Source organism: Archocentrus centrarchus, chromosome 6, assembly GCF_007364275.1.
Source record: "Archocentrus centrarchus isolate MPI-CPG fArcCen1 chromosome 6, fArcCen1, whole genome shotgun sequence".
Lineage (NCBI taxonomy): Eukaryota > Metazoa > Chordata > Actinopteri > Cichliformes > Cichlidae > Archocentrus > Archocentrus centrarchus.
The window spans coordinates 35,555,868-35,578,190 of NC_044351.1; the positions used below are offsets into that span (position 1 = coordinate 35,555,868).

At 43.5% G+C, this 22,323-nt stretch overlaps 1 protein-coding gene across 2 annotated transcripts; it reads left to right on the forward strand.

Annotated features, from left to right (window-relative positions):
• On the forward strand, positions 1-20,629 carry meak7 (MTOR associated protein, eak-7 homolog). 2 transcript variants are annotated; one of them, XM_030730650.1, is made up of 9 exons: positions 1-1,604; positions 5,934-6,110; positions 6,452-6,715; positions 6,792-6,936; positions 7,014-7,225; positions 10,063-10,249; positions 11,042-11,160; positions 16,803-16,982; positions 18,377-20,629. In XM_030730650.1, the coding sequence occupies exons 2-9, from the start codon at positions 5,940-5,942 to the stop codon at positions 18,500-18,502; spliced, it is 1,404 nt and encodes a 467-aa protein (XP_030586510.1). In that variant the 5' UTR covers positions 1-1,604; positions 5,934-5,939; the 3' UTR covers positions 18,503-20,629. The 2 variants fall into 2 exon arrangements, with proteins under 2 accessions (XP_030586510.1, XP_030586511.1); XM_030730651.1 differs by lacking the exon at positions 1-1,604 and adding an exon at positions 2,476-2,856.
• Positions 20,630-22,323: the final 1,694 nt, after the last annotated feature.

Consider the following 22,323-nt stretch of genomic DNA (forward strand, 5'->3'; position numbering starts at 1 on the left):
GTTTCTTTTTTCTGAGAAACCTTGACACAATTCCTGGAAAAAAAACACATGCAGCTGAGTTTTTCCAAATGTAATTTTTGCAGCTTAAGCACTTTAAGCCAAGTGCCATTAAGCTCCATTATATTCAAGAGATGGCAGACTGCAGCTGATATGTCCAAAACTGTCCAGATGGATGAAAGAAGTTCACACCTGATTTGCTGTGAAATCTGGGAGGTGTTGTTGGAGGACCCAGCAGGAGCCTGGAGGCAGTGAGGTGGAAGCCCTCAAGAAAGCCACTTAATTCATTCTGCCAAGCTTCAGATAAGTGTTAATGACTCTATGTAGAATCCTTACTACCAAAACTTCACTGACTCATTCAGGTTTATGACCCAGTTATCAGTGGTTTATTGCAGTGGATGCACTCCGGTAGTTTCAGGGCTTCTTATTTTGACGTTCTCTGCTCTGCCACTACATCCTGTTTATTTGACACAAGCAGATGTCAGTGCGTCACCCTCACATTCAGAAGTGCCTGCTGTCCTGCAAGTCCTCATTACAATGCAACACACCCAGCTCAGCACACTCACACAGTATGCCCTTAAAAGGCATTTTCCAACCGCCTGCTGTTTCTGCAGGGGACCTTCCTGCTCCTCGTTGCTCTTGTGCCTCCTCTACTGGTGAAAGAGGGAACAGGACCATGAAACGTTGCTGGTCATTAGAAGCTTTTTGTGAGGGCTTTAGTGTTAAATCAGCTATGGCACAGAGGTGATATAAGATAACAGAGCAAACCAACTCTTAATATTTGTTTGTTGCTGTTTTTAGGAAAGGAGAAACTACGGGAACACGAGCTTTCCTGCATGGTTGCTACTGAAGCATCAAAGATAAAATGATGATTTTTTTTAACCACACTTTTGTGTCATCCCGCAGCTCTTTGTGGGCATTTTGAGTGTTTTTAATTGATTAAGAATCTCTTTGAAGTTTATTTTCTTCTCCCTGTAGTTTGTCTTGTTATTATGGGATTGATTATTGATTTTTAATTGTTGTTTTGTGTTTCGTCACTGAGCTCTGTGACTTTCCAACAATAAATATTAAGTTATTTCATACGTCTTCTGCCAGGATCTAAACACGTCCTGATAAAAATGAGACATGAATGCTGATCTGGGCCTTTTTTATTATCGGGGATTAATTCTTGCCTTTCACTTGGTAGAGGCAGGTTCAGAGCCCACATAAGATTTTTCATAATGTTACAGTTTTTACAGTTTATCTTTCTAAAAGTCACATTAAATAACATTGCATAAATAAAATGAATGACTAGGCTGGAGAAAAATTATTTAAGACTTCTGTAAATTAAAAAAAAAAAACAAAAACTTGTCTGAAACACTTAAAGCCCTTTGTTGAGTACTTTTCCAGACCCTCAAAAACCCTGCAGCTGAGGATGGCTGACTGTTCTTGAGTCTTTGAACGCACCCCGGCGACCTACGTCCGTTGTCCTCGCCCCCCTGACATCACGGACAAGTCACAATGCAACATGTGATCATTTCGCGCTTTGATTGGCTGCTGTTCCTTTAAGCACCCGGAAGTTTTGCTGTCTGAGGATGGAAAGCTGGTAGCAGCGGTTTCGTTAGCAGGTCAGCGCTTACAGACGCGTTTACTGTTAGTGTCGAAGAAGGTGATGCACAGACTCTGAAACGCGGCCTCTCAGCACCGGGTACACTGCAGCAGGGCGGGGCTTAAGCCCGGCGTTCATTCAGGTCCCAGCTGAGCACTGACGTTTCCTAAAGTAGCCTCACTAGCTTTGTTTTAAAAGCTCTTAAATCATGTCTGTGTGTATGTTTAGAATCACCAAGGACTCTTCTAATCATCTGCGGGAAAATTTATTCCCGCAGATGATTAGAATAATTTTAAGCTCATTCCCAGGTGCACCTGCCGGACGCGTCCGCAGGAAGCAGAACAGGGTGTTGTGCCAAAAAGTGATCGTCTGCCATAAAGTGATTTCCGATGTTTCTATGTGCTTTTATGTATAATGTCTTTGCTTATATTGGTGAATAGGGTGTAGTCAGTATGATTTATGAAGGGCTTATATATAAAATTAAGAAATTACCTGTTTTTCAAGTACGTTTATGACTCATTATTATACATTATAATAAATCCAGTCCTCTTTGGTCACTTAAAATATCTTCATGGAGTGTAATCTTATATTTGTTGGGTTTTCTGCTGCCCTCTTGGCCAGATTTCTCTTTAATAAGACATTTTTAAGATAAATTACAGTTTTTACCCCGATAAATAAAAGTCGCTGCCAAAAACTGATTGCAGCTTCTACCTTGTAACAGAAATGTTGTTTCTCGCTCAAAATGACTTGATATCATTCACGAGAGATATGTTTGACATATTTCCCGCAGATTATAGATCAGCAAGTAATTTACAACAGTTTAAATACAGGCAATCATTTTCCGGCAATTACCGGAAATCACTTTTTGGCAGACGATCACTTTTTGGCACAACACCTGTTCTCGTATTCCTCCGTGAAGCTGCTGTTTGTGGTCGCTGATGGTTAGAGGAGTCTTTCTAGAAGAAAACGTGGTTTCAGGCATCAGCAGCTGATTATGTTACAGAAAACACAGGGCTGTAGGTGAGCTGGTGGGGCCATGAGGATGAAAACACCTGAGGCTTTGATTCATTATTTTTAACAATAGCGATTGAAGACCAGTAAAATAGTACGAGGAGGTGAAAACATGAGGACAGTGGCCTTCAAGTATTATCTTGAAGTATTATAGTAGAAGCTGTTTACTGTCTGCTGTGCTGCTCAGCTTCAGTCAAACATCAGGTGTACAGGCCTGTACTGAATACACCTCTAAAGGCTGCTCACCAGAGGTGGCAAAGGTACTGACATTCTGTACTTAAGTAGAAGTACAAGTACTTATGTTAAAAAATACTTTAGTAAAAGTCGAAGTACTGGTTCAACTTCTCTACTTATGTAAAAGTAAAAAAGTACAGGCTCTGAAATGTACTCAAAGTAAGAAAGTAAAAGTAGTTCTTTGGAGGATGTTTCTACCTGCTATTTTTGTGTAAAACAAACCGAACCTCATTATATATTATTGTAATAACATAAAATAATATTACATGAGAATACAAATGTTATTCCAATCTAAATTTTAATTCTAATGAATGCACTCAGCTTGAATCTGCTCTGTAGGACACAAACTGTTAAAGTGAATTTAAACACAGCTCTGTTCTCTGTGTCCTCCATAGTAGAGGGTGACTGTGTCTCCACCTAAACACAAACATGAGGATACTCAGGGGTTACAGTGGGATTCAGAAGGTGGAGGAACCCTAAGATCAGCTGTAGTGGCTCTGCATGGGGAGAAGAATCACAGCTTTCTATTGTAGCTGCAGTAAATGATGTTGGTGTGCAGGCTGTGATCAGCTGACCTGCTGCTGCTGCTCTGAGGTTTACTGCTCTGTGTGGATGAAGTGAACTCACAAAGATGTAACCCAGTATTTCACAGCTCTCTGAGCTGATCTCCATCCCCTACACTGACAGCATACAGGCTGCATAAATGTTGGATTCAGTGAATGAATCTCAGCATCAGCAGCTTTGATTCAGACTCATCTCTGCTGCACTGATGTAACCTGTAACTCTGACCATGAACACAAACACTGTGCTCCAGTCCAACACAGAGCTTTACTGTAAATACAGTACAACAAGCTAACCTAAACTGCAGTATTTTCATAGAATCTTTGAATTACACAAAGTCAGCATACTTCAGTTTATTTTCCAGTCCTTACCTTTAAATCTAACCTCTCTTCTTCCTCTCCTGTCCTCTTTCTCCATCTGAGTGAACTTCTCTCTCTTTGCTCTCCCTGAAATACAGCAGCTCTTCTTTTAGCTAGCAGACACACTGTGTGACAAACTGCACACACTTTGTGTGTCTGCTGATATTTGTTGAGCATTTAGAAACGCTGCATTTACCTGACACACGTTCCTCCCTTCATGCTCGCTCCTCTTCAGTAGCGCTAATTAAGCTGTTTATGTGCCGCAGCGCAACATACGGACTCGGTCCGGCCCGATTATAGCGCTATAAATGATACATTAATTACATGGGTTTGCGTATTTAATCCCTTTGTACGAGATCAGCCCCGGTGATGGAGGATACGCAGTACGATTGTCTCTTATATGTTATTATTCCTCCGTTTAGGCTCAGATCGTTTGATGTTTGAAGGCGCACTGACCGGAAACGCAAACTTCTCTCTGACGTTAAAAAGTAACGAGTCTGTTTGAAAATGTAAGAAGTAGAAAGTACAGATACTTGTATAAAAATGTAGGGAGTAAAAGTAAAAAGTAGTCAGAAAAATAAATACTTAAGTAAAGTACAGATACCTGAAAAATCTACTTAAGTACAGTAACGAAGTATTTGTACTTCGTTACTTCCCACCTCTGCTGCTCACAGTATTCCTCATCACAACCCAAAACATAACTCAGTCCAGGGTGGAGAGGCCTGGCTATGACGGTGTAAATGCCGTGAAGCTTGGTTGGGTCATTAGGTCAGAGCTGTTCAAATGAACTCAAGACTTTTCTCAACATGTCCAAAGGGTTAAGAGGACGACTTGATCCTCGTTTGTACACTGAAGGCTGCAGGCAGTCCCTGCACTGTGGGTATGTTTCATCATCCACTCCTCGCCACATCGTGCCCAAAAATTTGACCTTTTAGCTTTTTTACATTTTTTTCAGCCAATCAGATAATCTAACCCAAGTTGGCATTGATGCTTGACAATCATCGGACCCCTGTACATGATACATGATGTTATAGTATGTGTTTTATCCATAATGAAATATTTTCTATATGTGGGCGGTGGACAGTAATCTAATACTTTCTTTCCCATGGCCTAGTGATGTGTTGGAATTGAGACTGGGGGGAGGGACATAGTATTGAAACACCTCTAAATGTAATGCAGTCCATTATAAAGTCACCTCTAATTCATCAAACTGGTGCAGTGGTTTACACGGTCGCCTAACCAGCTAATGGGCCCGGTTTGGATCCCAGGAGACACAGGTCACCTGGGGGTTGCTGTAGCCACCCTGTGCGAAGCTGCATGAGATCAACGTTTTAATCGCACCTCATATCTCAGACTTAAAGCTTTGTTTTTGTTCAAATCTACCAGACAAACTTGTACATTTGGGGTGAAGTCTGTGTCATCTAAAGGCTCAGAGAGGTCTGGGACAGAGACCGACACTGTGAGTCTGGATCTAAAAGATGGCCGAGCGTTTTCATTGTTGCCATCTTGGTGTTTTGAAACCAGGAGTGAGGGTGGATCTGAGGGATCCTGCACTTTGTCAGTGACGGAGTATTTTATCCTGCTTTGTGACTTTAATCACAAGAAGATCAGGAAGATTCACAGGGATGAAGCAGTTTCTGAGGACCTTTTGTTTTTGAACAAATAATTGAACACAGCTGGGTGTTCTAGTCATTAGGGTAGCCAGTCGTTCATGAACTACATTTAATAAAAAAGCTATGATATGCCAACAAGTCTGCGCAGTGTCAGGTTTAAGAGTGCATTATGTTCTTCATTTTTATTGAAGTATTTATGGTTCCTGTGGCGTAAAACGCTTAAAAATGCAGTCTTAGTTTTGTAACTCTTCTAACGTGCTAATTAAGAAGCAATTGTGGTGTTTTAAAATGATATTTCATCAGCCCGAAGCATGCTGGCTTCCTCAAAACTCCCAGCCTGCCTCACAGCACACCGTTTGAGACCCGCTGGTCCACCGTAGCATAAAGCTGCTGAGCTTTTGGTTGAAATCAAATCCAGTCATGGCAGAAAATTTTGGCCTCCCTGAAATTTTTACAGAAAATAAAGTATTTCTCCCAGAAAATTATTGCAATTACACATCTTTTGTTATGAATGTGTGTATTAGACATGATGATGACTTCCACTCGGCCATACTTTGTGTCTGACTGCAGAGCATCATGGGTAACACAGAGAGCGTGGTGGTGCAGAAGCGGCTGGCCCGTTTCCGTCCTGAGGAGCGACCCTTGGTTGAGGGGGTTTTTGACCAGCTCCTGGGCAGTGCTGGTGGCCCTCCGGGGGCTGCAGGGAAAACAGCAGCCGGGAGGACCATAACGCTTGAGATGCTGCAGGTGTGACTGTGGAAGCAGTACTGAATATTTTCAAAATAAGACAAAGTCAGTGTGTTTCTCAGGTTAAGAAAATCCAACCTTTATAAAGCCTGAAGTAACAGTTATGTAATATTAAGACTTTATTGCACGACTCTGTTTATTTACAAAGAACAGGTTGAATCTTTTCATGCTGTGCACTTTTCTCCTGAACACACTTTACTTCTCATTCATTGCACTTCTGTAAGCTAACAGACAGACTTTGTTTTTGTGATGCATCCTTTGCTCCCTGTAATTTTTAATGCCTCTCTCAGGAAAGGTCGTTTCTGACGGCCTGTTTCCTTTAAACGTTTCGTTTGTCTCAGTCATTAATGGGCAGCGTGGCACCAGACTCCATGGTGAGGAGGCTCTACCAGTGCATGTCCAGCATCAGCGCTGGACTGGCAGCACCCACGGCCTCTGGGAGGACCGGAGGCTCCGGTCCCTCTGGAGTCAGTCGAGAGCAGCTGGTCGTCTTCCTCGCAGACACCCTGCGGGGAACTGCAGAAGAACGTGCCCCCCTAGTCTTGGCCATGTCCCAGCATGCAGGAGGGGTTGCAGCGGGCGTCACCTGTGAACAGGTGGTGGCGGTGAGTAGAGTGTAGTGTCAGTCTCTGTGGTATTTGACTTCTCTATTTTCTTATTGCTGTTGCCCTTTCTCCAAAGTTCCTACAGGACCTGATCTCTGCTGTAGTTCAGATTTTGGTCCACAGAGGACGCCTGCAGGGCTGGAAGCCCGACAGAATGAGTGATACCTCTCTGGGTGTTAAACTCCTGGCAGAGCAGATGTGCTCTGAGCTCAAACCATCAGGTAGAGGGCTCATTTGAAAGTTTTTAAACATTTTAGAAAGTCTGACTTTTGAAACTACTTCCTGTTTTTCTCGTTAGATGAGGGAGCTTGTGATGTTCCCTGTCTGGAGGACTGGATCTTCCGGGTCCCACAGGTATCTCAGTATTTGGAGCTGCTGGTAGCTGAGGGCCTGAGCGTGTCTCTGAGCGGCCGGCCGGCCCCGACGCTGCTGCCCCCCTGCAGGGAGACGCCTTGGCAAGACCTGAGGTGTCTGTTGGACCTCCCCACCCTCATGTTTTTGGCTCCTCAGGTCAGTATTTTTCAATATATGTTTTCTTTGGTTTGGTTTTATGTAGTCACACCAATAAAACTCTGAGGCTTCAGGTTCGGGCCGTAGATGCGTTCACCCTGAACCGTTTTGGTGTTGCACTTCTGTTCTGTCTCATGAAGAAAGAAGAGCAGCATTACTCAGTCTGAACCTGAACCTTTGGCTTTATTACTTCATTCATTTGGGAACAGCTGTTCCTTTATCGTTGATTTTGACACCTGGATGTCTGGATACCTGTTAACAGGTGAGCCTCGTCAGAAGCTGACAGGTGGAATTAGTTGTGTTGTGCTGCTGTAGTGTAAACAGGTACTGTAGTTATTAGAGATGCACCAATCCAGCTTTTTCCAGGTGTGATACCTCGGCATCTCATACCTGTGTGAAATTAATAAGCTGTAGCTCTCAGTGTGAAGAAGAGACTGGGAATCATTCTCTTATGTGTAATTCTGTGGCTACACTCACACGTCTGCAGTTTGTGCAGCATTTAGTAACATCTCCAGACTTTGTAGAATAAGCATAAAGTTTCTAAGCAACCAGTAATTAGCTGATTTTTGGTGTCCTAAATCAGCAAACTAATATAAAGCCAGGTAAAATGAACTCACCTGGTGCTCCGGCCATAAACTCTAATTTTTCTCAGGTTGCCTTTGTCACTTGGATCATTAACTCTTAAACTTGCTTACTTGCATAATTAAATACACTTTGGCCATTGAAACCTGAAGGTTTATCTTAGCTACTGATGAACTGTGTGATTGAATTCCATGGTAGCGGGTCTATCAGTGTCACCACAGTCTGAAGGATGGATGTAGCTACTGGGACAAAGCTCATTGCTTTGTGTCCTGTTAGCCTCAGAATGAGCACTTTCACCATCTTAGTGTTTCCAAACCCAACGTGATGAGTGAGGGTGGAGCGAACTGTAAAACTGCATTCTCATTGGCTAAGGACTTGTCAATCACGAGTCTTTAGTAAGCTTGTACTCTGAGAGGCAAAAACCAAATGTTCCTGTTAATCTGACCCAAATGTGTCACTGAGCCCAGAAACTCATCACCAAAGTCCGAGGCCATTTTCCCATAAACTTCCACTGATGTTCTGCAGTCGCATGACCGCTAACCACCTAATGTTATCTGGTCCATTTGGGATGCATGAGAGTGTAGGGTCAAGTCACACCACCTGAGACCAGCTACAACTACCGGACATTTAGCGATCAAAGCAATCACTCACGGAGGGTTTTGGTGGCCGACTTCACCTGGCAGCAGCCACAAACCTCCAGGAACCCCTCGTCAACCAGTCATTTTCCTTTGTGACCGGAGCTCATGTCCAATATAGTGGACAACTCTTGAACAGTGTGTGCATGATGCTATGCAAGAAGCCTCTATAGGACCAGAAGGCTTTTTGCAGCTGAGGCTGTCAGCCCCCGGGAGCCTTTAAGGTGTTGGCCGCAGGTTTGTCATTGTTTTTCACTGTGTGTGGTTAACATTAGGTCATCAGCTCTGATCCTTCATCCTTCCTATTTATGTACTTTTGTTATTTCCCTGTTAGTCACTGTGCTGTTACCATGTCTGTAGTCACTTATTAACAAAGGATAATATCTGATTAGAGACATAGTAACACGACTGTTATCCTTTGTTAATGTGTGACTGCAGACATGGTAACAGCATGTAAAGAATAGGAAGGATGAAGGGTCAGAGCTGATGACCTAATGTTAACAATGAACCATTGTTCTAAAACCTCTCCAAACCAAACAGCGGTGCTCGTTTCCTGAACAGGCAGTATATCTATACCCCCCACCACCCCCACCATTTTTATACTCTTATTAAAGTCGTTTGCAAACTATTTTTCTGCTGATTGGAGACAGAATTACTTGATTAAGTATTGCAGCTGTAATATGCACCTGTGGTGGTGCCCAGGGTGTTTTCATCCCATCCCTAAACTGTTGCAGCAACACTGAACCTGCGCTATACAGTGTTCCTCATGTTAAACCTTTATCTGTAATTATAATCACTGAATCGGCTAACTGTTGCATCCTGATGACTCTGCTCTGTCTGCCTGCTTATGAATTAAGATCACTGTGGCGGTGTACGGAGTATCCTAACGATATAAGGATCTACTCTCTGAATGCATGTGTGAATGCACAGCTCAGTGTGTTCAAAGCGTGGCTGTGCAGATGGTGGCTTGCAGCTTTCTGAAGAACTGCTCATGAGTCAGTGATTGAAGTCATTTGTCACAGGAAACCAAAGACAAAAGCAGGTGAAGACTGAGTGACCCTGTCCAGCTGACTTTCTGACAATCAGAGTTATTAATTATTGTAGGGTCTTTACCTTACAACATAAAGCGCCTTGAGGCGACTGTTTGTTGTGATTTGGCGCTATATAAATAAAATAAAATTGAATTAAATTAAATAAATGTTGTCAACTCTCTGGCCAACTCTCATGTTTACACACATCAGTGGCCTGTTTGAGCATTAAGACTTGGTTTAGCTTAAGCTGGGGCTTTAGCACTGGTGTGATAACCTGTCTCCTACACACAGAGTGGAGCGGTCACTGTAGGAAAACAGCTTTTAACTCAAATTTGTCATTGGGATCAGGTTGGCCTGTGTGTCTGTCACTGCTGCAGCTTGTTTTCAGCAGCACACCTCCAAAGTTTGGTGAATATCTGTGAAGAATGCGGGGGGGTGGGGCCCAAAGATTTTCTTGAATTGTTAATAGGATAACGAGCTAAAAGCACTGAGTCATGTGAAGTGCCATCGTTCTGCTCCACCTGCTCTGTTCTAATGGGAATAATTCATCAGCTGTATTCTTTCACAACTCACTGTTATTCTCTACTAGTTGCCGGATGGCTGCGGCGCCCCCTGGAAGTTGATGTTTTCCACTCGGCTGCACGGGGAGAGCTTCACCAGGATGATGGCCGGCTTGATGAAGCGAGGGCCAACCCTGCTGCTTCTCAAAGACACTAAAGGCCATGTCTTTGGGGGCTTTGCCTCCCACAGCTGGGAGGTCAAACCTCAGTTTCAGGGTGAGTATGACCTCCAGACCTTTGATTAGATTCATGAAAACTGGATATAACCAGAGGCAACATCCCGGTGGGGTGGGGGCTGCCCGAACTGTGTGACCGTGTGGTGTAGGATACACCACACGGTCACACACCATTCTCCAGCCTGTCCCTTTGACATGAAAGAGGCCACACATAAAAATTAAACTTTAGCTTTGAGATCAGGCTCACAGTTTAATTTCTTCACATGTCTGAAGCCTCTGTTCCCCAGTGTCACATCAAAGTGCAGATTACATGGACATGTAACCTTATCTTTGGTAAAGCTCCAGAAGGTACCGAGGCTCAAACACCATCAGCTAATAACTGATCGTTTCCTGTGTCAGTCAGAGGATCCATGCCCTAAGTTCAGTAAGCAGACAGAAACTGTTCATGCAGCCAAAATCATTTTTGGTGCTGCTTTTAAATGCTGTAACATGGAGGTCTGCAGGGCTCGGCTCACCTTTGGAGCCGGCCTGAATGAGAGCAGCTGCAAAGTACCTGTAAAAGTAACCACCCTTAGACTTTTCTTTAAGGCATCCCAAGGTGGAGATAATTTGGGTCAGAATTACTGCTCGTTTAAAAATGTCCAAGAAAGAAAGAAAGGCGCTACAAACACACGCAGGCTTTGAAGCCCGTAGTGCTGGGACACCAGCAGAGACTCACAGATGAAATGAAACATTGAGGAAGTAATGCCACTCGTTTGAATACTGTGGGCTATCACTTGACTTTCTCTCAGAACCTCAGAATTTGTGTGTGTGTGTGTGCGTGTGTGTGCAGGTGACTCCAGATGCTTCCTGTTCACTGTGAGCCCCAAACTGAGAGTTTATACAGCAACAGGATACAACCAACACTTCATGTACCTCAATCAGAATCAGCAGACCATGCCCAACGGACTGGTGAGCCCACACTCGTTCAGCAGAGGAGAACTTACCATTAATGCTGGTCCTCAGGGCCTGGAGTTATCAGATGGGCCCTCACTAATAAACCAGTGCACTGAGCCTTAATGTTATTTTCAGAGGTGCACTGATAGGACTAAAAAGGCTGTTTTTAGTTTAGGGAACAGAAGCTTTTAGTAAAACTCGATGTTAGGCTATGTGATTTAAAAAGCTGTGTTTGTATAGCTTTTTCTGGGACTCCTGACGTATGAAATAACTTCAGTTATACTGATTACCTTTGACCAGTGTTCATTTAGACAGCAAATTTTGATTTAGTTTTAGTCATAATTTGGTCATCTGAATAGTCTTCGTTTTAGTCGACTAATTATTGTAAGAATATAGTCGACTAAAATATAAAGGGTGTAAAATGTGAATGCTTTTTCTTCAGTTCCCTTGAATTAGTCATTATACACACTTACATGAAATTAAACATTTATTAAAAGTTATGGAACATTATTAATGCTTGAAAGACCAACACACAAACACACAAACATATTGAACAAACAACATCTTTTTGTACCTGACCTTGTTTATTGAGAATAACAATAAGATATTGATGAGCAGGTCTGCTCTGCCTGAAACATTCACAGCCTAGTTTGGTCTTCCCGGGTTTAGATTTGTTCAACTGTGCATTTGATTGGATGTTTTCCTAACTTGTCGTGCCCTGTCACAAAATTAAATCAGTTCTGATTGGATGTTGTCCCCGCCAAACATTTTCGTCTCAATTTCATTCGTTGACGATAGTGTCAATTAATTTCATCGTTTTTATCCTTTTAGGTAGTTTTTATCTAGTTATTGTCTTGTTTTTGTCATGAAAGAAAGGGTCGTTGATGAGAACTATGATGAAAATAACGCTGTCTGTGACCTGATGGTAGCAGTGTTGGCTCACTGTTCCAGGACACGGTGATACAGACGCAGATCTGTTCAGCTTGTTGTCACGGTGCAGTGACGCTGCAGCACCTGAGCTTCAGGTTCATTGTAGAGCTTCACTTTCTTTGATGTTTGTCTGCTGATGACACCTAAAACTGCCGCTGATGAAATCATGTGACAGCAGAAGCAAAGCCTGAGCATGTCGTAGCTCCATCAGCTGCAGAAAAAGAACGAGTCATCACTGTTTTTCATTTTATATATAGGAAAAGTTTCTAGTTTGTCCAGAATCAGAGGTGCTTGAGCAGAAAAGGTCCTGCAGAACTGTGGAAATGTCTCATCTCCCCACACACAAATTAGAGTGGAGGTGTGCAGTAACACCCAGGAGCATGTGCCTGTAGATAAACTTCTCACCCACTCCAGCGTCTCCTGTCAGGGTGCAGATACAGTGGGTACAGAAAGTATTCAGACCCCTTTAAATTTTTCACTCTTTGTTTCATTGCAGCCATTTGCTAAAATCAAAAAAGTTCCTTTTATTTGTCATTAATGTTCACTCAGCACCCCATCTTGACAGAAAAAAACAGAAATGTAGAAATTTTCCAAATTTATTAAAAAAGAAAAACTGAAATATCACATGGTCATAAGTATTTGCTGTGACACTCGTATTTAACTCACATGCTGTGCATTTCTTCTGGTCCTCCTGGAGATGGTTCTACTCCTTCATTGGAGTCCAGCTTTTTTTTTAAGCCTGTCATGTCTGGCAGTTTTTGCAATCGGAACGATGATCCAAATGCACTGATGTACCAAACATATTTGCTTTTACAAGAACAGCTCTATAAGTCTTCTTTAAGCTATTCTTGTTAATGTTTGTATTTTTATTTTTTATTTAGTTATTTATGCCAGGCCTGATAGGCAATAAGGAAGGAGATAGAAAAGAGGGAGGAAAAAAATGGGGGGGGGGGGGGCAAAGGGGAGAAAGGAATGGAACTACTCGAAGAAAAGTAGATATACATACAGTGGCTTGCAAAAGTATTCATACCCCTTGAACTTTTCCATATTTTGTCACATTACAACCACAAACATAAATATATTTCACTGGAATTTAACACAAAGTGGTTACAATAGTGAAGTGGAAAGAAAATTATACATGATTCAAAACATTTTTTACAAATAAAAAACTGAAAAGTGCGGTGTGCAAAAGTATTGAGCCCCCCTGAGTCAGTACTTTGTGGAACCACCTTTCCAGTGAAATATATTTATGTTTGTGGTTGTAATGTGACAAAATATGGAAAAGTTCAAGGGGTATGAATACTTTTGCAAGCCACCCAAGCGCCTGAGAACAGCCCAACACCTGGCAGAGCCCCCCCCCCCCCCCCCCCCCACCGCCAAGGAGGCCCAAGCCACCCCCAGGCCACAGCCGCCAAGGGAGTGGGTCAGAAACCACACCAAGACATCCGGCCACATACCCCGGGACACATGGGTACCCACACCCTAGGGGTGGCAGTGACGATCAGTGGGGAGCACTGTGGAGCGGTAGGGAGGGGTAACTCCCGCCCCTCCACAACCATGTCCCACAGGTGCCAAGGCTCGGCAAGCCACAGACCCAGGCCCAGCTGTCTACACACACACACACACGCGCGCACGCACACACACACACACACACACACACACACACAGATACCATACATGGACACCTAGTGTGGGAGAGCTGGTACCAGCACACAGCCAGCGGCAACCCAGGGAAGCAGCCAACCCAGGCAGGGTGCATGAAACTGGGGTGTGAGAAGACCCGCCCACCCCCTCCTCCCACTCAACGTGTTTGTGGTGATGTGAGTGTATGTAATGAGAGGAATGTGTATGACTGTGTGAAAGCTACGGTGCTATTAAAATTGGAGGGACAGATGTAATATGAGCACTGAATAACAGCGCCCATCCACACTGCCCCCCCCCAAGGCCCTCAATGTCTAAAATGTAAATAAAATTGAGGAGCAGGCAGCAGTGAACAGACAAGTGGGACCACCTCAGCAGCACCACCCACTAACCACTGTGTGACACACCTGCCCCCCAAGGCCCTGTATGTACTATGATGTGTTGTGAGCTGAATGGTGCAATTAAAAAGGAGGAGTGGGACATCAAGCAACACAGCGAGCAGAGCCGAGGAGGTGGCCATACTCACTACAGCACGAGCCCCCCCTACCCCAGCTGTGTTTAATTAAACTGATTGGACTTGATTAGGAAAGGCACACACCCGTCTATATAAGACATCACAGCTCACAGTGCATGTCAGAGCAAATGAGAATCATGAGGTCGAAGGAACTGCCCAAGGAGCTCAGAGACAGAATTGTGGCACAGATTTGGCCAAGGTTACAAACCTGCTGCTGACCTTCTACCGCTCATCCATTGAGAGCCTGCTGACCTACTGTATCACAGTATGGTACGGCAGCTGCACTGAGGCAGACAGGGTCAGGCTTCAGAGGGTAGTCAAGACAGCACAAAGAATCGTTGGCTGCCCTCTCCCCTCCCTGATGGACATCTACACCTCCCGCTGCATCAGCAGAGCCAGGAACATCATCAAGGACAGCTCCCACCCTGGCTCTGACCTGTTTGACCTGCTGCCCTCTGGCAGGCGCTACAGGTGCATCAAAGCCAGAACAAACAGACTCAGGAACAGTTTCTTCGCCAGAGCAATCACCACCCTGAACTCACACACTCACCCACTGTAACTGTGCAACACCCACATCTCTGTGCAATATTATATCATTCATACTGAACAATATCTAACATTCCTATATTGTGTAATATCCAGTATTCATTCACCAAGTGCAATATTCATCATCTTCATTATTATATGTATACACGCATTTACTTTCTTACAATGTACAGATGCACCAATGTAGGTATGTATGTATATATTTTTATACATTCTATTTTTTTTATATTTTACACATTGTTTATTTTCTGTATATTCATATTTTTATAATATTTTTATTTTCATTTTAGAGAGTTTGATTTTCTGTTACATGGCACTGAACAGGAGTGGCCCTCCAATCTCATTGTACATCCTGTATAATGACAATAAAGGCATTCTATTCTATTCTATTCTAAAAGGATTTCTGCAGCACTCAAGGTTCCTAAGAGCACAGTGGCCTCCATAATCCTTAAATGGAAGAAGTTTGGGACGACCAGAACTCTTCCTAGAGCTGGCCTTCCAGCCAAACTGAGCAATCGTGGGAGAAGAGCCTTGGTGAGAGAGGTAAAGAAGAACCCAAAGATCACTGTGGCTGAGCTCCAGAGATGCAGTAGGGAGATGGGAGATAGTTCCACAAAGTCAACTATCACTGCAGCAATCCACCAGTCAGGGCTTTATGGCAGAGCGGCCTGAGGGAAGCCTCTCCTCAGTGCAGACATATGAAAAAACACATGAAGGACTCCCAGACTGTGAGAAATAAGATTCTCTGGTCTGATGAGACGAAGATTAAACTTTTTGGCGTATGTGTGGAGAAAACCAGGCTCTGCTTATCACCTGCCCAATACAATCCCAACAGTGAAACATGGTGGCAGCATCATGCTATGGGGTGTTTTTCAGCTGCAGGGACAGGATGACTGGTTGCAATTGAAGGAAAGATGAATGCAGCCAAGTACAGAGATATCCTGGAAGAAAACCTCTTCCAGAGTGCTCAGGACCTCAGACTGGGCCGAAGGTTCACCTTCCAACAAGACCATGACCCTAAGCACACAGCTACAATATCAAAGGAGTGGCTTCACAACAACTCTGTGACCATTCTTGACTGGCCCAGCCAGAGCCCTGACCTAAACCCAACTGAGCATCTCTGGAGAGACCTGAAAATGGCCGTCCACCAACGTTCACCATCCAACCTGAGGAACTGGAGAAGATCTGCAGAGGATCCTCATGGCAGAGGATCCCCAAATCCAGGTGTGGAAAACTTGTTGCATCATTCCCAAGAAGACTCATGGCTGTACCAGCTCAAAAGGGTGTTTCTACTCAATACTGAGCAAAGTGTCTGAATACTTATGACCATGTGATATTTCAATTTTTTTTTTAAATAAATTTGCAAAAATTTCTACATTTCTGTTTTTTCTGTCTGCTGAGTGAACATTAATGAGAAATAAAATGAACTTTTTTGATTTTAGCAAATGGCTGCAATGAAACAAAGAGCGAAAAATTTAAAGAGGTCTGAATACTTTCTGTACCCACTGTATAAAACCAAGTGTTATAGAAGAATGGCCATAAGTTTGAACAGATTTGAACCCCATGCTGTGTTTTTATGTTCTTTGTATTTTCATGAGAGGACTCACTACACTGCACAACAAATTTACCTTCAGATACAAATATAGTTACTGAACTTGACCACTAATGAAAATGAACCAGATGATCAACAGACGCCTGACTCATGGCTGAAATATGACACTTTAACAGAACGCCATTATTTTTATTCCCAGGGAATCTAAAGAGCCTGCTCAACATTAAGTATCAGACAGATAAAGTTAGAGATAAACTGCTGAACACAGCAGCTACAGAGACTTTATTTTCATCAGGTGGTGGAGACCAAACCTGAGCTAAGAGGAAAGAAAATGTTAAGCATGCCATTTTTAAATGTATTTGTTATGTTTTGTTTCTGACCCCAAGAAGCCCAAAAAATCTAAAGATTTATTTTTTGTGACACGCTTGTCTTAATTGACATCAACACAAAGACATGTTGTGTGGTCTTCATCAGGGTATGGGCGGTCAGCACGGTTATTTCGGCCTGTGGCTGGACAGCGACTTCGGCCATGGTCATAGCCGGGCACGACCCAAGTGCACCACGTACGGCAGCCCTCAGCTCTCTGGAGAGGAAGACTTCACCCTGGACTCCATGGAGGTGTGGGCTGTGGGAAAACCCCCAGAGCCGGCGGAGGTCAGAGTAAAATTAATATCCATCCATCTATCCATCCATCCATCCATCTGTACATCCATCCGTACATCCATCCATCTTCTGCTACTTATCAAGGGCTGGGCTGGGCTGGGCTGGGGGGTGGGGGGGTTCAGCAGAGGTCTGCAGACCTCCCTCTGCCCAGCCACCTCCTCCAGCTCATCCAGGAGAACGCCGAGGCGTTCCCAAACCAGCTGAGATACATAATCCAGCGAGTCCTGGGTTTGACCCTTTGACTAACAGACAGAATCTCCTCTTTAGCTATTCTGACGTATAGTATTGTAATAAAGTTTCTTTATATTGTTTCCATGGAACCAGACCTTCCTGTAACCTTTTAAAGTGGTTCTCCAGGCTTTCTAAACATCTTTCAAGGTTTCTCTTTGGACATCGGCTGCTTTTAGTCCAGTTCAGTACCTGACCATTTACAGAGGAATGTGTTTTTATGTTTGTTAAGCCACTTAACACTGACCTCTGAATCATTCAAGCATAAAGAAGACACATAACTTTAGGGATGAGCCAATGTTTACACATAACAGACACATTAGCAAAGAACCCATTTGAAATAGTACAGTATCTTTGTTACTCACAGCCTGTCATAAAACACATCATTTGTTCCAATTTCTTTAGTTGAATCTACCAAAAATACCAAAGTTAACACAGTTATCAGTCACGGTGATTCCCAAAGAGCTGTTTGTCAGCTGGCTGTTAGGCCACACCCCAGCCAACAGTCTGCTGTACCACAGCTCAGCCTTAGATTCAAATCTATGCAAATGCGCCCCATAAAAACAATAAGCTTTAGGGATGAGTAAGTGAAGAATTAACAGACATGTTGCAGTGATGCAGTTAGAGACCCGGGCCCGGGTGGCTTAGTGGTGAAGCCGGCAACCACATACGTATGCCGCATTGTGGTGCAGACAGCATGGGTTCGAGTCCCGGTCAGTCGCCAATTTGCCCGCGTGTCTTCCCTTGTATCTTTCCCTCATTTCCTGTCTCCCTCCACTGCTGATAAAAGCCGCTGATGCCAAAAACACAAAAAAAAAAGAAACCTGCTTACTGCCTTCTACAGTCATGTTAGTGGTCCTAGTACTCTGTAAGTTCTACTTCACTTTCATCAATGATTATTAATGTGTACCAAGTACTGAAGCATAAGTTAAGAAGTAACTTTTTGTGCAATTGTATATTGCAGTAATGTCTCATGGCACGCCATCCAGGAAGCACTGCTTTACACTGAGGAGCATTTTTCTTGATAGATTTTCATTGGAAACTCCTGCACAGAACATCCACCGCACCACAAAAGTTCATTTGCGTTGGAGTGTTTCTGTGTGATCCGGCTCCCTTTTAAAACTGCTTTTTTCCCCTCTGTGCCTTTATCTTTTCAGGGTGAGGAGGGTGGGGGCAAGAAGAGCATCCTGGATGTGGATCCAGAGGTCCAGGCCCTGATGGAGATAACAGGGAAGACTCTGCACAGTCAGGGCCTCAGAGAACCAGAGAATGATCAGGAGTGACTGTAAACATACTCAGCTATATCAGATTCATTTGGCCTCAGACCTCCAGGAGCTGCTGCCTCTGTAATGACCCCCACAGTCAATCCTGAGTGGTTTTGATGGGAGCTTATAGGTGGTCTGTAAAGTGTCACCAGTGTGCAGGCTTCAGGCCTGCTGATGGGCGTGTTCACACTGGTGTCTTTTTCTGAAATCACTTCATTACTATTAAAATAACTGAAGGAAAGGAGGTGCAGCAAAGCAGAGCAGGCAAATCTACCCAGTAATGATCATAAGGAGCTGTGAGATAATATCCTGATAAAGATGTGTGCAAACATCTGTCCTAAAGCAGTATTAATGATGTTTTCAGTTTATAACACTGGTGATCACAGCTTCTTTTTCATGGATAAAGTTCATGAAGACATGAAACTGGATACCTGTTTTTACAGCCTGGATTCATACCTGAGTTTATTATTTATTGTTAATTTTACTGGAGTAAGATCAGCAGGTCTGTGCCCGATCATGCAGAGGACCAATAAAGTTTGCAGCTGTGTGCTGGATTCTGTGTTTGGACCTGGATGCAACAGGATCTTATTGGTTATTAACTATGCAAACAATTTTACACTAGTGCAGATTAAAAACTAGAATATTGTGACAAAGTTCATTTTTAAAAATAATTTAACCCTAAAGCTGAACTTTCATATAATCTACATTCATTACACATAAAGTGAAATATTTCCAAATGCATCAGTATCTCAGATTGTTAAAATATTTCTGCAGACCAATCGAAAAAGGAAAAGTCCAACTAAGCAGCAGGTATCCATGTGAACAGCTGAGTGAGCAGGAAAACAGAGACACTTGTTGCATTTACTGGCTGTTGTTCATTTGAGAAGGCTGTTTGGTGACAGCACCCTCAGTTTATGGGTTCAGCTGCTCGCATGTGCCGGGTGAAGCTGGGTATGGGTGTTGCTCAGTACTTCGGATGCTGTTGCAGTTGAATTGTGCACTGTCCTAAACCTACATTATTTCTAATGGCCAGCCAGGGTGGACTAACACTTTCAAAATGGAGTCTGTTTGCATATAAGTCTACAGAGGTCTGTGGAAAAGAGTCTTCAGCTCCCTGGATCTGTGTCCTTGGTCTGAGTCACTAGTTCCAGCCCGTAATGAATAGACTGTAACATTCGTTTTGGTCCCATTAAGGTCAAAAAGGATAATAAAGCGTGGTGTGCTCTACCATGTTGCTACCCTGTGAGCTGTATTGTTTTTCAGCTCCAGACGCCGCCTCTTGGCAAATATCCATCGGCTACAACTTTCAGTGCTGGGGTAGTCGGGACTGTCGATCACAGCGTTCACGCCTCGGGCAGGTTTATGGGTGCAGCTTGATAGCCAAGCATTAGCTGATACCTTATTTATCCACCCTGTTGTTCAAAGCTGGCAGCAGACACAAGGCTTACACCGAGGCTTCAAAGTGCAGAATCCAGGACGGGTGGATAGTGACTCTGACTCGCTATTGGGCCCAGCCTCGAGCGGCTTGTTTTAGCAGTTCTGTGGTTGGTGCTTTTTAGGAAGTACTCTAGAGGCTGAAGGCTGCTCACAGATTTAGTCCACATGCTGCAAAATAAGCTGAGCTTTCTACATTTATGTATAAAGATGCAATCTATAAAATGGGTCCTGCCATCTTATGCTGATGAGGTTATCTGCAGTGTGTGCAGGTTTGACCTGACATCACCTGTTTACAATATATTTTAGCTTCGCTTTGGTACAGTGAAGGAAGTGGTAATGCATCCATCTTGATATACAGGCACTGATGCAGCTTTCCTGAGCAGGCATAGCTGCTGGTGCTCTGACTCATGCTGTGGTTCAACCCGTGGTTACGTGGACAAAATAAAATGACAGGGTTCAGAAAACCAGCTTACTGAGCTGAGGTGCTGCAAACTGAGAGACCAGCAGGGTCACGAGACCAAAGAGCCGCTGACTGAACTCAGCTGTTCATTAGAGCCAGTTAATTCACACCCAGTGGATATGTAAACTGACAGTCAATTCAGTTTTATTTATATAGCCCCAAATCACAACAAACAGTCGCCTCAAGGAGGTTTATATTGTAGGTAAAGACCCTCCAATAATACAGAGAAAACCCAACAGGCTAAATGACCCCCTATGAGCAGCACTTGGTGACAGTGGGAAGGAAAAACTCCCTTTTAACAGGAAGAAACCTCCATCAGAACCAGGCTCAGGGAGGGGGGGTCATCTGCTGAGGGGGGGGGGGGCAGACAGAGATTAATAATAACTAATGATTAAATGCAGAGTGGAGTATAAACAGAGTAAAAAGAGGTGAAGAAGAAGTCACTGGCATTCCTAAATTAGTGACTGGGTCTGACCATCACAGCCAAATCAGTCAGCTGGCTTTGTCATAGATGTGGGCCTCTTCAAGCCTCTCTTATTCATATTTCTGCCACAGCCCAGCACTGTAACAACAGTCTGCTGTGCAACAGCTCAGCCTTAGATGCAAATATATGCAAATACATCCCATACAAAACATCTCCCAAAACAACCTTTAGGGATTGGTCACTTCCTGCACCCCTGTGATCTTGAGTTGGATGAGTAGAAGAGGATGGATGGATGAGTAACTGAAGGAGTAACGTGTTGCAGTTAGAAACATGTATTCCCTTCTACAGTCATGTTAGCTGTCCTGGTTCTCTGTAAGTCCCACTTCAGTTAAAGGTTTGTGGGAAACAGAAACTTTGAGTTTAGTTCAGTACGAACAGACGATGTTTCACTGCACTCTCGATCCACTCGGTCCACCTGCAGCACCTTCTCAGCTCAGGGCAGAGCAACAGCCCACATTTAGGATCCCTGTCCCAGACAAATGAACTGTTACACAGCCTTTCCTTAAGTGTAAAGTTAAATTACACAAACAGGAAAACAGTAACAACGTGGTAGATGTATATTCATGTTCAAAGTAACACTGGAGGTTTTATGCAAAGGGGCCACAGACAGTCAGCTGTTAAAAAAGTGCACGCTGCAGAGTTTGTTCACTGAACCTGAACAAATGAGTTTAATAAGCCAAAGCAAAAACAAACTCTTAAAAAATATCTAAACTTACTGAATGAACACAAAAGATGTTGTCAAGCTAACACAGGACAAAACGACCGTTTGTGTGACTGCTCTGAGAGCTTTATGGACGGATTGTGATTTAAAGTGTTTTAATGAAGTAGCCTCAGTGAACCTGAGAGGCCCACCTGCTTGGACCCATTCCTCCCTCTGAATATGACTGTTTGCTAATACGGGCGACTAATTGTACTAATACAAACTGCTGATAAGCGACTGAAAGGCAGCCCTGTATCCACCCCCTCCCTCGCTGCTCTTTCTCTATCATGCAAATTACCGAGGCAGGTTACACATGCAAATCCATGAGATAATCTCACAGCAGTTCAAACAGTGGCATGATGGCTGTGGTCCCATAAAGAACATTTATGCTTGTTATATTCATGTAAGGAAATGATTTTAGTGTTCCCAGAAATGTGAACATAATCTGGGATCATCTCATTTCATGCTCTTCAGCACAATTTGCAGCATTAAAATGATATATGTACACATATTTTTTCTTCCATGTCTGGCAGTGCTTTTGTTTTCTGGCCTGTCCGTCACACTGATGGTCTAACAGTCACACTGGCTCAGCCAAGAACTCAAACCTCATTTCCTATCACATTACATATCAAACATATTTAATTTAAAGGAAATATGGTTGTAAATATTCATTCTCTGTTCTGTAGAAACAACAGGGAATTTCCTGGCTCATAACAGGCCTGACCACAAGTGCATACAGTAAAGGAAACAAGGCTGCG

What these genes read in the sequence shown, in the direction of transcription:
- meak7 (XM_030730650.1), top strand. Translation starts at nt 5,940, where the DNA reads ATGGGTAACACAGAGAGCGTGGTGGTGCAGAAGCGGCTGGCCCGTTTC. An exon ending in CCTGTGAACAGGTGGTGGCG is followed by an intron (nt 6,716 to 6,791) that starts GTGAGTAGAGTG and finishes CTTTCTCCAAAG; the next exon opens with TTCCTACAGGACCTGATCTC. An exon ending in TCATGTTTTTGGCTCCTCAG is followed by an intron (nt 7,226 to 10,062) that starts GTCAGTATTTTT and finishes ATTCTCTACTAG; the next exon opens with TTGCCGGATGGCTGCGGCGC.